This window comes from Colossoma macropomum, unplaced genomic scaffold (assembly GCF_904425465.1).
Source record: "Colossoma macropomum unplaced genomic scaffold, Colossoma_macropomum, whole genome shotgun sequence".
In the NCBI taxonomy this organism is placed as follows: Eukaryota; Metazoa; Chordata; class Actinopteri; order Characiformes; family Serrasalmidae; genus Colossoma; species Colossoma macropomum.
The window spans coordinates 25,938,908-25,952,326 of record NW_023494802.1 but is presented as its reverse complement, the minus strand read 5'-3'; the positions used below and the strand labels follow the sequence as shown (position 1 = coordinate 25,952,326).

The 13,419-nt window shown below is 38.5% G+C and overlaps 2 protein-coding genes across 5 annotated transcripts; one reads left to right on the top strand and one right to left on the bottom strand.

Annotated features, from left to right (window-relative positions):
- Positions 1-514: 514 nt before the first annotated feature.
- bin2a (bridging integrator 2a) lies at positions 515-9,778 on the bottom strand. Of its 3 annotated transcripts, none has more exons than XM_036591271.1 (14): positions 9,628-9,770; positions 8,165-8,335; positions 7,532-7,612; positions 7,399-7,453; positions 6,954-7,048; positions 6,759-6,854; positions 6,563-6,670; positions 5,557-5,642; positions 5,365-5,440; positions 5,110-5,231; positions 4,891-4,995; positions 1,110-1,638; positions 931-1,004; positions 515-803 (listed from the first exon to the last, which is right to left on the bottom strand). In XM_036591271.1, the coding sequence occupies exons 2-13, from the start codon at positions 8,267-8,269 to the stop codon at positions 951-953; spliced, it is 1,512 nt and encodes a 503-aa protein (XP_036447164.1). In that variant the 5' UTR covers positions 8,270-8,335; positions 9,628-9,770; the 3' UTR covers positions 515-803; positions 931-950. The 3 variants fall into 3 exon arrangements, with proteins under 3 accessions (XP_036447164.1, XP_036447165.1, XP_036447166.1); XM_036591272.1 differs by having other exon boundaries at positions 5,149-5,231; positions 9,628-9,769; XM_036591273.1 differs by lacking the exon at positions 8,165-8,335 and having other exon boundaries at positions 9,628-9,778.
- si:ch211-210c8.6 lies at positions 8,658-13,388 on the top strand. 2 transcript variants are annotated; one of them, XM_036591274.1, is made up of 5 exons: positions 8,704-8,912; positions 9,916-10,021; positions 10,282-10,388; positions 10,762-10,934; positions 12,895-13,388. In XM_036591274.1, the coding sequence occupies exons 1-5, from the start codon at positions 8,786-8,788 to the stop codon at positions 13,171-13,173; spliced, it is 792 nt and encodes a 263-aa protein (XP_036447167.1). In that variant the 5' UTR covers positions 8,704-8,785; the 3' UTR covers positions 13,174-13,388. The 2 variants fall into 2 exon arrangements, with proteins under 2 accessions (XP_036447168.1, XP_036447167.1); XM_036591275.1 differs by lacking the exon at positions 10,282-10,388 and having other exon boundaries at positions 8,658-8,912; positions 10,712-10,934.
- Positions 13,389-13,419: the final 31 nt, after the last annotated feature.

The window sequence follows — 13,419 nt, the reverse complement described above, 5'->3', positions numbered from 1 at the left end:
TTTTGTGCTTATAATAATTTTAATAGACATCAGTGACAGACTCATTAATGACATTCTATTAAAAGACTGGTTTACCAAGAGTGACAGTAGAGTATTTTCACCTAAAATGAGTTGATAAAGCAAGTGTCTTGTTACAAAAATGGTAATAGAACATTAGAGCCATAATTAATCTTTTAATACTTTTACTTTCGATACTTAAGTACATTTGAAGGCAAATACTTTTGTACTTTTACTCAAGTGGAGGTCTAAAGGGAGGACTTCTGCTTTTACTGGAGTAATATTTTACCTTGGGTATCTCTACTTTAACTCAAGTACATGGTTTGTGTACTTCATCCACCACTGCTTTATCACTGTAGAAGGTAAAAGATAGAATACAGTCAATAAGTGCAGATTTTTAAAGATAGTTTAATGGATGATCAGACTGTTTGCTAATTAGCTATTCACATCAATTAAAAACAATTTAAAATGTAATATATATTTAGTACAAGGAACATAAAAGCCAGTAATCCAGCACTCAAAATGTCCGTTGCCTCTAGAGGTGAGAGGTGAAATCACATGACATTAAAATAGGTGGACAATAATATAATATATAATACTTTTAATTAGTCAAAGGTTCAACTGGATTTATCAAGAACTAAACTGTTAATTTGATAAATTATATTTAAGCTTGATCAAAAAGCTGAAACATTGTATTTTGTCACATCTGTAATAATAACAGAAGTAAAAAAAGCTTTGGCTGGCAAGTTTGGTGTTTGGGCACAAATATCCAGGCAGTCAGCTGATGTGTATTTTGTTGTTCATCCCTATGAGGAGAGGAAACACATTACAATTAAAACAGTGAGCAGTATCTGTTTATCACTGTGTACTGGGTAGTTTATAATATTAACATAAATAACGTTTAAAGTAATCTCATTGACTTTACATATCTACCTTTTATGAGTCTTTTCTTTTTAGACTGTTTCCTCCTTCACTTCACCTAACTTATGATCCGTCCTCGCGGTTTCCTTAATAATCAGAAAAAAAACAAGCATTACAAAGTGGAAATAAGTTTCTACATCAGAATTTGGAGCAACAGCTACATTTGACATCTTACTAGTGCATGTGCCTACCTTGCAGGAAGCTCTAGATGCTTCTAGATCTAGTTTATGGTCAGAGGCTTTTCCGTTCTCCATTCCACCAGAGTCGGGTTCATTTAGCACCTCAGAGTGGGTAGTGCCGTTTTCAGGAGTTTCAAGTGTAGAAGAAGCATTGGGATCAGCCCTTTCAGAGTGACTTACACTTGGTTCCAGCACATTCTCATCATCATCCTCTAGAGAGTCATCTTTCAGATTTGGACTTGCCCTCTCTCCACCCTGGTCTGTGATTGGTAGTGGCTCCTCCTCTTTCATCTCCTCTCCTTCATTGTCTGGCTTTACTTCTTTCCTTGTGGCACTGTGTGCACTTCCAGTGTCATCTGTTACTGGTGCAGTGGAAGAGCTTGCCTCTACAGCAGAGTTGTCCTCACTCATGGAGCTTGTGTCGGTGTTTCTGGACCCATGTTTTCTGCCCACAATGGGCTTTGGTTTGGTGGGACTGGTCTCAGTGCTATAAGGCTCAAATGAGCCCCTATCTGACCTGAAACTTGAATTGTACTCTCTCCTGAAACAAAACAATAAGAAATATGCAATATGAAATCTAACTAGCTGACACTTATGAGCTTAAAGTCATATGCAAAGGTTTGGGCACCCCTGGTCAAATTACATGTTTTGTTGATTTTCGAAGTACACGTTCTCTATAGGATACACACATTGCACATTTTAATGCACAATTACTGTTTATTTGCTGAATTAACATATTGGGGAAAAAATAAACATTAAATGTAGCCTGTGCCAAAGATGTGGCACATTTTATGAAAACTCAAATAAATAAATAGCAATTATGCACACATTTAAATTTGTTCCCTGTAGAGGTTGTGTACAGACAATTGACCAAAATTTGATATGGGGTGGTCAGACTTTTGCATGAAACTACTTGTACTTAAACCAATAAATTAACACAAACGCTAAATCCAGGCAGCTGACTGTAGAGACGTAGACTGGCTACGTTCACATTACCAGGCTGAAGTAGCACAAATTCGATTTTTTGCCCTAATGTGACTCAGATCTGATGTTTTCAGGGCTGTGTGGACACACAAATCTGATCTTTTCAAATCCGACCTGAGTCACTTTCATATGTGGTCCTAGATCGGATACGTATCTGATTCGTGGTCATGCGACCTTAATGAGAACGCTCAGATCGGAATTCGTGTGTTTTTTCTTTCCATTGCGCGTGCGCCATCATTCAGCGCTATCATGGCAGCAGCGCTGAACAGAAACTAAAGTCAGTAAACGGTGGAAAAGCAACACATCTCACCTTTTTCGCATTCGTCTCGCTCTAATAATGAACAGCTGAGAGCTGATCAGAGTTAATTATCTTTGCAGCGAAGGCCCGTTCTGACCGTTTGTTTGCTGATGATGCACGCGATTCATTCACGTGACGTTACTGAGTAGGATGTGCGCATGTAGGTCATTCCAGGACGCCAGTGCGTTCACATTAATGACAGATTTGAATCACTTACCTAAACCCGTGTGAACCATCCTGTCAGAGAGATCGGATTTGAGCAAAAAATCGGATTTGAACAATGAGGCTTGTAATGTGAACGTAGCTCCTGTGCGTGGTATAGGTGATGTGAATCCTCAAGCCACTGTGTAATTATGCATATGCTTACATTAATATTAGTGATGCACAATCATTTTAGAATCATATCACACACACACACACACACACACACACACACACATCTTCTAAGTGGCTTCTCCTTCTGGGTCGCGGGGGGTGCTGGAGCATATCCCAGCTGTCTAGAATCATATCAGTATCATCAAATTTTTACTTAAAAAATATTAACATCAGACAGATATTTAGATCTGACCAATATTTCTAACCAATATTTAAAGATGTATTTATTGTACTCCTGAAGAGCAGAATTCTTTTGCGGCTACTATGCTAAATGTCTGCATTTTATTAAATTCACTGCATTTGTAACCCTCCACAAATAAATGTTATATTTCTTTGTAATACTAATGGATCTAGTCTAAATTTCTACATTTTATAAATGTTTATGAATTCCCATACTGGTGCATCTCTACTCTTTATACAACAGTTGTTTAGGATCAAAAAACTTGATTGGTTGAAAAGCATTATACCCCCTGATAAGACCATTTTTAAAGAAAAAAAAAGCATTGTTTCACATATGTTTTTATTTTTGCCAACTTCTTCTGTCAAAAAAGTAGTTTGAGTGCCCCAGTCAAACGACCGGTTTTGTTGATGAAAATAAGAACACATCCTCTACAGAGGACAAACGTCTGCACATTTTAATGCACAGGTATTGTTCATTTGCTGAATTAAATATACTAGAAAAAATAAAAACCTAACATTTGGCAAAAATTACGGCACATTTTATGTTGTAGCGTTCTGCTACTGGCTGGCGGTCTGGAAGTGTGGCTAGGCGCAACCACACGCGAAGGCTCATGGTAGCGCGTGCCTTCCAACAAAGGGACTTGTTTATGTGGTTTAATGTTATCGTCTGTTAGTTATGTGTACATGTTGTTTGTGTTATTTAGTGTCAGGTGTTGTAGGTTTTGTGTGTAAGGAGGGGTCGCCATCAGGGAAGCCAGTGGCTAGAGGTGACCTCCCTCCGACCCGTTCCAGCCCAGCTTAGCGCCCGTTTATACAACAAGTAACGCTCCAAATCAGATTTTCACACTGAGTCTGACTTTTTTTATTTGGTTGTTCATATTATGTTTTAAATGTAACCTGTATGTGACATCAGTCTGAACAAATCACGCTTCTAAACCGATCTGCATGCGTACAAGAACAGTGCTTCACGTGGCGACTCGTCCAGAAGTAAACAGTCATGATGGCCAGCAAACGCCAGTTGTTCCCGGAACTTCAGTTTTGTCTTCGCCAGCATCACAAGAACGAATATAAAGTTTCAGTGGTTGACAGCTGAGCTGATCACCCAGAATGTGTTCGATTTCGCCGAAAAAGGGCACGTTATTCGGCCACGGCCACTTCTTTGGTTCGTGTCCTGGGATTCTTTAAACTGTTCTCTGACGCTGCAGCCTCGGTCTCCCTCGGCCGCGTTCGGCCGTTCCGTTTGAACACGGAGCGGCTGTGATGAGTCTCTTCTAATTTTTTAGTACAGAAACATAAGTCTCAGCAGCACGAAATTATGACGAATGTCGAGTTGTACTGACGTAAAAGTCGCATGAATTCCAATCTGGCTGTTCAGACAGAGTCGCATTGCCGCAGATCGGATACGTATCGGATTTCAGTACCACATATGAAAGCGTCTCAAATCGGAATTGAAAATGTCAGATTCAATGCGTTTTTTGCCGTTCACACTGCCACACATATGACACATCTGTGTCACATTTGAGGAAAAAGATCGGATTTGGGCCACTTTTACCTGCTGTGTAAACGTAGCCTTAGTGTCTTGCATGTGCCCCTTCTCTGCCCAGTGTATTCAACGAAGCTCTTTATTTCAGCAGATCATGGCTAGTCCTGTGTTTTTCTTCTGTCAACGCTACAATATTTTATGTTTTATTTGTGTTTACAATATGTTCAATTGCAGCAAATAAATGCACTAAAATTTTCAGAAACTTCAAATTAAAAAACTTGCTATTTGACTCAGGGTAGTACGTGGGGATTCACATCACCTGATCTTGCTTATGTAAAATGAGCTTATTTGCTTGCCTATGGTCACTCATTAACATTATACACATTCACCAGTAGATGGCAGGACCTATCTGTCTCTGGCACTGAATAATAAAAAAAATGATGCTGAGAAAGAGTAGTACATTCCTCCTTTACCTGAGAGTACCTCTGGGGCTGTAACTCATGTGGAAGTCAGAGAAGCTGGCCCTCAGTGATCTTGGAGACAATGCATCTTTCAGTGACCTCCTCTTAAGTGACCCACTTTCAGTAAGAAGGAAGAAAATCACACTGTTGAATATCTCAAAAAATCACAATTAAACTGCACTATGAGGGTCTGTTAAACCAGATGGAACAATCAGCTGATATATAGCATACAGTAAATTAAAACCAATGCTAGAAGATGAAGGTGCACACCGGCTGAAGTTCTTAATCACAAAGTTCTTGTCAGGATGTTGAGCCTTGAGGTCCTTCATAATATTCTGTAAATTCTGATTATTCTATAGGGAAAAACACATTTTTAATAAACACTACTTTTACATTTTAATTTTAACAGAGGTAATGCTACATACAAATATGGACAATTGAGATAACTTGATGTTTCAAATTAAAATATGTTTTACTTTGGTTTACCTGGGCCATTTCCCTATAGAAGATATCCCTCAAGTTGGAAACAGCTTGGAAGACTGTTACATAGCATCCAATGCGACTGTGGACAACAGATTTATATACTCACATTATATAGATTAACAAAGATCCTTGAATTGAAAAATCTCCCAGAGTGCCAAACATTTAAGTGTGACCGCTGGTATTGTTACATCTCACCTATCATGGAGAACAGGCAGCTCCTCTTTTAGCTCACGGTTCATTTCCTCAAAGATCTTCTGGGCTGTTTTCATCTCCTCCTTTGCCTGCAAATTTGCAAAAGTTTCTCTTTAGCCCAATGTAACAGCCAAGACATATTTTCTACCCAGATTCCTCTTCTTTAGTTTTTTCACTGGAGTTACAAGGCTGTTGTAGTAAACAAGGGGCACTTGCCTTAAACAGCATTGTGTTTGTATCTCAAAGTGACTTGCTTGTGTAGGTTCTGACATTGTATGACATACTGTTATCTAAAAAATCAATAAAATGTGCATTACAGTAAAAACAGCTTAAAAGTGATTTTTTTTTCAACTGTACTTTTGTCCATTTTTATACGTAACAGTATATCATACTACATCAGAAAAAGCATAAGCAAGTGTATTTTAGATTACTTAGTCAGACATGGGTTGAGTATGTGATGTGATGAACTTCCACTACTGGTTAGCTACATTAGCCTTGTAGCTCCAATGCAAAGCTAAAGAAGCATATTTTGGGCATCAAACATGCCTTGACCGATGGATAACATTTGCAATCAGAGGGAAAATGTATAAATTAGATTTCTAATTTCAGCGCTTTGGCATGTGACATGAGAGTGGAGACTTTATCATGTGAAGTAGCCTCATTCATCCTAAATAAAGTACAGGCTTTTATTTGGAACAAAAGGACAATTCGTGATCTCAGTAGTACTGGGTTGCTATAGCCTGAGAATTACTTAGTAAAAAAGATGTCTGGCACCCCTTATGAACAATATTGTTTACTGCAAAGCTGACCATGTCTGTGCATGAGTTTAGCATACACATGGTAATTATTTAGGCAAAGTAATCTGGAACGGCAGGTAATTTTGTTTAAAAGCACAAAAAAATCTCTCTACCTACAAAAAGTAGGTAATAGAAATACAAAGAAAACAGCATACTGACACAAGTATAAGCACTCTAAAGTTACACCGACATTATCATTTGTCTGCTCAGACCTTGCCTATTTTGATATCGTCTCTCTTTTTGGCATTCTCTAGTGACTCCAGGTGATGGCGAGAGGAATCATAGTCCACAAGTTTTCTACCTCGTTTGGCCACTCTTTCCTGAAAGACAGAGAACACTGAAAGATGTAAAATTGGAAACTGAGCTAAAATATATGTGGCTTATAATGTATATGTAGCTTAATATTACTCGTATATCTGGGAACTGGCTCATGTAAGATTCCATGGTAAGCAAAGCCTGATCACGTAGCTTTGTCTCACAATCATTCCATAACAGGTCTTCTCCCTTTTCAGAGACAGAGTTGTATTAGCTCAATTAAAACCTACAGAAAAGGGCATTCTGAAATGCATATTAAATGCATGTTTTCATATTGCCCAAGATCACCTCCACTACAGCGCCAAGATCCTCTCCACCTTCCCAGTCAAGCTCATAGGCATCAAAAAGAGACTGAAAGAGACGACTAGAAGCATCTCGCATCACTGTAGGACAAACATTACAATTTCATGAAGTCTGTCTGTATTTCACTTCAATTCCTTACTTTTACATTCCTACTAATGGCATGCGTTAGTAAAACAATAGATCAACGGTCTCTGTTTGAAAGTGAAAATAAAATAGTAAAATGAAGTAAAACAGAAATTATACTTAAATAATAATAATTGTCACAATACCTGTAATAGATTAAGCTGCTTTTGTGCTTTCTGTTTTGGTCTAGATGCATTAGCTTTCTTTACTCAAAGGCTTATTAAGATGCATTTTGAATATTTGTATCTAAACTAATACAGTAATCTTACAATAACGTCCTAGCTAAAATTAAGATATGTTGGCTAACCTTTGATAGCATTTAGATATGCCTTAAGGTCCTTGTATATTCTGTGTCCATCACTCTGCAAAAAAAGCAAGATTTAAACAAATAAACCTTCATAACCTTGTTATAAAGCAGATCTTGTGTGTCTTTTGATTACCTGCTGGTCTTGGAGGTTTTGTACATATATCTCAAACTGCTCATCTCTTGTTTCCTCAGATTTACCAAACTTCTGTAAAACCTGCAAAATGGTCAAACATCTTATCAGAACTTGTGTAAGAAATTCTTGATGGATGCATTATGACAAAAGTCTTAGATGATTAACAGAACAAAACATCCGCACAATCCTGATAATTGATTTTGTGGGTGGTACATGTAATTACACTGACTTGGTGACTCACATCACCTCAGTTCTTATTGAACAGCATCTGCTTTACATGGCATAGTTCACAAGATCAGGGTATGGCAAGGCTGGCAAGATCAAAAATAAATGTGTCAATAAAGGAGGCTATTAATTAGAGAGAGAAGTTGAATGATGACATTGACTTTTATCATCTGTGTCCCACCCTATGAAGAAGATAAATACTGGCAATGGAAGTTACATGGCTTCCCCCTGCATTCCCTTTCGATGCACTTATAAAAGTGAAATGGTTCTGGGGGAAAATTGAATATGGCATGGCAACAGCATTAAAGATGCCGAACCTACTACACCTAAAGCATGGAAAAGGGTCCCTGAAGTTATTATCAATAGTGGAATAGCTGATATTTTTAGAATATTAATTCATGTATATACCTTTTCCTGTGCTCTGCTGAATTTCCTTTGGACTTGTTTGGCAAACACCACAGCTCCTCCCTTTGAATGGGTGCTGGGACTTGCGCTGTTTCTTCTCTCTGCCATGTTCCTTCCACTTTCTTCCTTTTCTGATTTTGACCTTCTCAGAAATGCTACTTAATATGCCAGGCCCTACAAAGTGATTTGAGTCAAGAGTCAAGTTGCCACCTATTCTTTTCTGTTATCTTGACTGATCATTTGTGACTTTGCCTTTGCTCTGTCATAGTCATAAACTATAAACTTCTTATCTTTCCATAAAAGCAGTATTTCAAACTAGGTGTGTTTCAATGATGACACATAGTAAGGGCTAACATGTTAAGTGTTCAGAAAAATGTTCATTAAGCCAAGAACATCTACTTCCTTTTCTGGGTCAAACAAACTTGCCAATACATGTTCTGGGCCGCAGTCCCGGTCTTAGACAGAATTTTGTTGTATTTTGTTGGAAGATAAGCCTACACAAGTGAACCGTGTAAAAGTCTTCAACGTTGAACTACATTTCCCATGAGTCATAGCGCGGGGGCATACATGCCGTTGTACAGGAACTTTGTGCTGGTGTGGTGATTACACCCTTACAGAACAAACATGGTGGATGATATGAAAGCAATGGGGGTAACACTAGCGAAATGTGCTGCTGTTGATCTGGGCGTTCAGTGGGTCGGTTGGGCGCTTGCCTCTGCTATGAAAACAGAAAAGTTTTTCGATTTAGCAGGTAAATTCAGCACCTACTTCACAAGATCTGATTACGCCGAGGGTGCAGAATTCTGCCTGTCAGGCGCTGTGTGAATTCAAGGGGTGCAAACTGCTCCTGCTCCAAGTGTTTTGACACAGGAGTGAGATGGCCATTTGGAGTTTACTTTAAGAAAAAGTGTCCGATATAAAAGCCATATTGGTAAAAAATCAAAACGTAAAATTATTACGACATTTGGTTTGCTAAAGTGCTTAAGTTGTTAAACACGCCTCTGCTTACATGAGCGCTCTTTGTCTTATTCACTATCGTAAATCAGCTGGAAGAACTGTTAGATGTCTCAGGTAGCCGTTGAATGTAAGCTAAAAAGCACGACTGTTCAGTAGGAATGCATACGAGTTTTTTGTAGAAACTATTTGTGAAATTTCGGTTGGCAAAGCACTTTCAAGATCCTTCAACCTGCTGCACACATTGTTGATTTGAACTACAGTTACAAATTTAAAAATTTTGGCTGTATGAGTAACATTGGAAACATTTAATTATAATCTCTAAGCTTTTAGCTTTACTTTTTCTACAGAGACATATGCGCAAAACTGACATTATCACAAAAAATTAGACATAATAAAGCCAAAACAGAAGCTACATAGTGTACAACTAGTTAATTCACTGAACTGATCCATTTAAAGGGGTCCTTTATTGATTTGTTTGTAATTACCATTTAGTCAGAGATTCTACTCACCTGTCAACACTCAGTTTTCATTTCTTTTCAGTGATGTACAAATGTTATCCAATCAGTCCACACTTTTGAACACAGGGGTTCATGTGCTTTTCCCTCTCTTCCAAGATATGTGCTCTTGAAAATCCTTGAACTTTGGAACCAATTGTCTGACAGTTCTTGGGTAAAATATTCAGTGAACACGCCTTGCTATTTAACTGGGCTGGCATGGGTGAATGGCTTCAACACCCGTAATATAGGAAACAATCCCTTAATTAGTTTCATTAAATGTTTATTCTTCTGTATTTCCAGGGTCTGGTACCTTTGTATTGTTGGCCCATCTGAGTCGTATATGGGGAGGCACGAGACATTTGAGGCAAAATGTACAGACTGGCCTTGTTACTGCATGGGGACTGAGGTATGCTTGATTATGTTGCTAGTGACTTGTATAAAACTGTACAAAGGCCATTGGCACAAATTTACTTTCAACCTAACAAGCAATTATAATAATGTTTACAAGATCAAACAAAGTTCAGGGTCCACATCTGTGTACAGAATACTATTTTGAATTAGAGTTCAGTGAATTCTATTTAGATGAAATCACATTAGGTCAGTAATTCATTCTATTAAGGCTGGGTTAATAAGTCAATGAGTTACAGGTTCAGCCTTGTCTTGTAGACTTGGGACATTTCTCTTCCTCCGGATCATGAAGGAAGGACAGGACCGCCGGTTTAACAATGTCAGAGATAGCCCTAGGGTATTTTTTGTGTACTGGACCCTGCAAGGTATTTGAACTGCTTTACTGCACATTATTTTGATGGTTATGGTCAGAAAAGTTAATAAGTTCTCCATGGTGCCAGTGGTGATTCTTCAGTGGAATTTGTTCTTAGTCAAGGACTGGGTTTAATTTGTGCCCTGGAAAAAGGTGCATGGTATATGTACTGTAAATGAATTCAAGTCAGTTTTTGCTTTACTAACGCACAAAGGGCTGTGCTGTGTGTACACTTTCATGAATATATTGTCTTTACTCTGTCACTGGATCAGAACAAAGTATTATGACTTTTCAAATTGTTTTCATAATTTATTCATTATAAATTGGTCTCAACAGAAGCAAAGATGCTACCAGCTTCAGAAAGCTCTCTTCTGTCTTTGTCCCAGCTGTGTGGGTGTTTGTCGCCCTCATGCCCACCCTCATTCTGAACACGGAGCAGAAAGACAAGCCATTGGGCCCTCGTGACTACGCTGGTTGGTTGATATGGGGGCTGGGGTTTGCCACAGAAGCCATTGCTGACCAGCAGAAATGGAATTTTAAAAATGACCCTGATAATGCTGTAAGTTGAAATCCATACTTAGTTCTGCAAGGTTCATAATCTTATTATGTTGTGGAATTGGTTTGATAATTCCTTTTGATGTGTTCTTAAATTGGCTAGTATTACATGATTTGCATACAGACCTACAGTGTTTATTAAAGGAACAGTCCATGTTCTCGTATCAGTCCTGCAGGCTAGGGCTGATACAAGAACATTCTCGGCTCGGCAGTGTACAATTATTCATGCTTTTAAGCTTTGTAACAATGCTTTTACTTATTTGGGATTTTATAGGAAGAACCTATGAATTTTAACCAGCATCTTTGTGGTGCTTCACATCAATGTACAAATGGAATATTTGATGCAATAGTAGTAGGGACTGCACATTCAGGGCTGTGTATGTGGCAAAGGGAGGATTGATTGGTAAACTCTTTAATATAGGCTACATGTACTGGCATTGTTGATGCATAGTTTGTTAATGGGCATACACTTAGTTGGCAGTTTATTAGGTAGATGTACCTTGTATCTACTTTCATTGAGTTTTTTCTAAGGAAAGTCTATCATAGGTGCATTTGGTACAGACTGTTGCCCATTATTTCCCAAATTTGGCAGCCACTCTTTACCCAAAGGGGCCACAATAGGACCACCACTGACCCAAAATTATTTGGTTCGTGAAACACTCTCGACACAGCAGTTATACTAACATGGTAGTGTTAGTGTGCACTGTGCTGGTACCAGGCCCATATCATCAAGTTATCAGCCCCTAGCCCCTGGGTTTAAATATCTGTTGGGGCCCCTATCTGGCTACGTTTTTGGGGTGCTCAGTGAATTTTTTAGGATACTACAGCACTTGTTGCCTGTTCAGCATCACAATGATAGCATACTAATTGCATTTTTGGGCACGTCACCACTATAAGCACAGGGTTTTTGACATTTGAGACAAAGCAATAGTAGGATTACATACACATAATGAAACGCTGGTTAGCATAAACCCACCAACCAGTGCAACATTCCCTAAAACATGCTAAAACATGCATCTATTTTTCATAATTCTCACCCTGGAGAAACAGACCATGAATAAGTGGGGTGCTGACCCTGCTATGCAGAACTACATCAAGAACACCCTGCTCCTCTGGTCCTTCCCTATGTTCTGAAAACTGGGGACTACTTTTATCTTTTGTACAGTCTCACATGGCCAGACTGTATTAGATGACAAAAACATTGGACTATTGTGATATATTTTGATATAGTTGAAACATAGTCAGTTTTTTTTTAATTAATTCACTCATTTAAGCATGTTAAGACCATTGACACGTGAACATATGAAACACCTACAGTACTTATGCAATAAAAAAAAAATATTGAATATTTTGGCCCATAGCCTATAATGAAAAATATGCTACAGGTCTTCCATGTACACAAATTCTAATTTTTCTCATAATTTACTATTTTTTTGTCCCTTTTCTGCATCACAAAGCCTAATGCCACAGATGTCATTTTTGTACCATTTGTCAGCTGCCATTGTGTTTTGGCTTTATAAAGCATGAACCTAAGCTGGTCAGAGTGCAGAGTCCCATGCTAATGTTTTGCATTCCCACGCAATAATGTTGCATTTGTTGTATTTGCAAGGGAATGCAAAATGTTTGTGAGGGAATGTAAAAATTTTGCAAGGGATCACAAATCTATTGTGAGGAAATGCAAAAAATGTGCAAGGGAATGCAAAAATATTGCCAGGGAATGCAATGTTGTTGCAAATGTATTTGCAAATATACACCACCGAAATGTCAACAGTGGCACCAACATGGCCCCTGTCCACTGATGGATGGAGTAAATGTGGGCTGATAAATTGTGTGCACCATAGCCCCTAATAATACTTCATAAACTGGTAAAACTATTTGTTCATAGCAGTCTTTTTCATGAACCCCTGTGTTCTAAATGAAATAAGAATATATTGCCTTCATAGATCTCGTTCTTTTGTCTGCAGGGTAAGTTTATCCAGCATGGGCTATGGGCTTATAGCAGACACCCAAACTACCTGGGGGAGATCTTGCAGTGGTCAGGTGTATTCCTGTCTGCGTCTTCGGTCATGCGAGGCCCTCAACACCTCAGTGTGGTGTCTCCTCTCTTTGTCTGGTTCCTGCTCAGACATGCGAGTGGAATTCCCATTTTGGAGAAACAGGCCATGAAGAAGTGGGGAGCTGACCCTGCTTTCCAGAACTACATCAAGAACACCCCCCTCCTTTGGCCCTTCCCTTTGTTCTGAAACCTGAGGATACTTTTATCTTTTGCATGGCTGAACCATATTTTAACTTTTGACTATTGTGATCTATTTTGATGAAGTTGAAATAGCTATGGTTTTAGTTTTTTGTGTTAATTTACTCATTTAAGCATGTTAGGACCATTGACAAGTAAATGTATGAAATGCATATAAAACACACAAAATACAGTACTTAAATAAAAAAAAAATTACTGAATATGTTGGGTCCCATAGCCTACAATGAAAAATGGG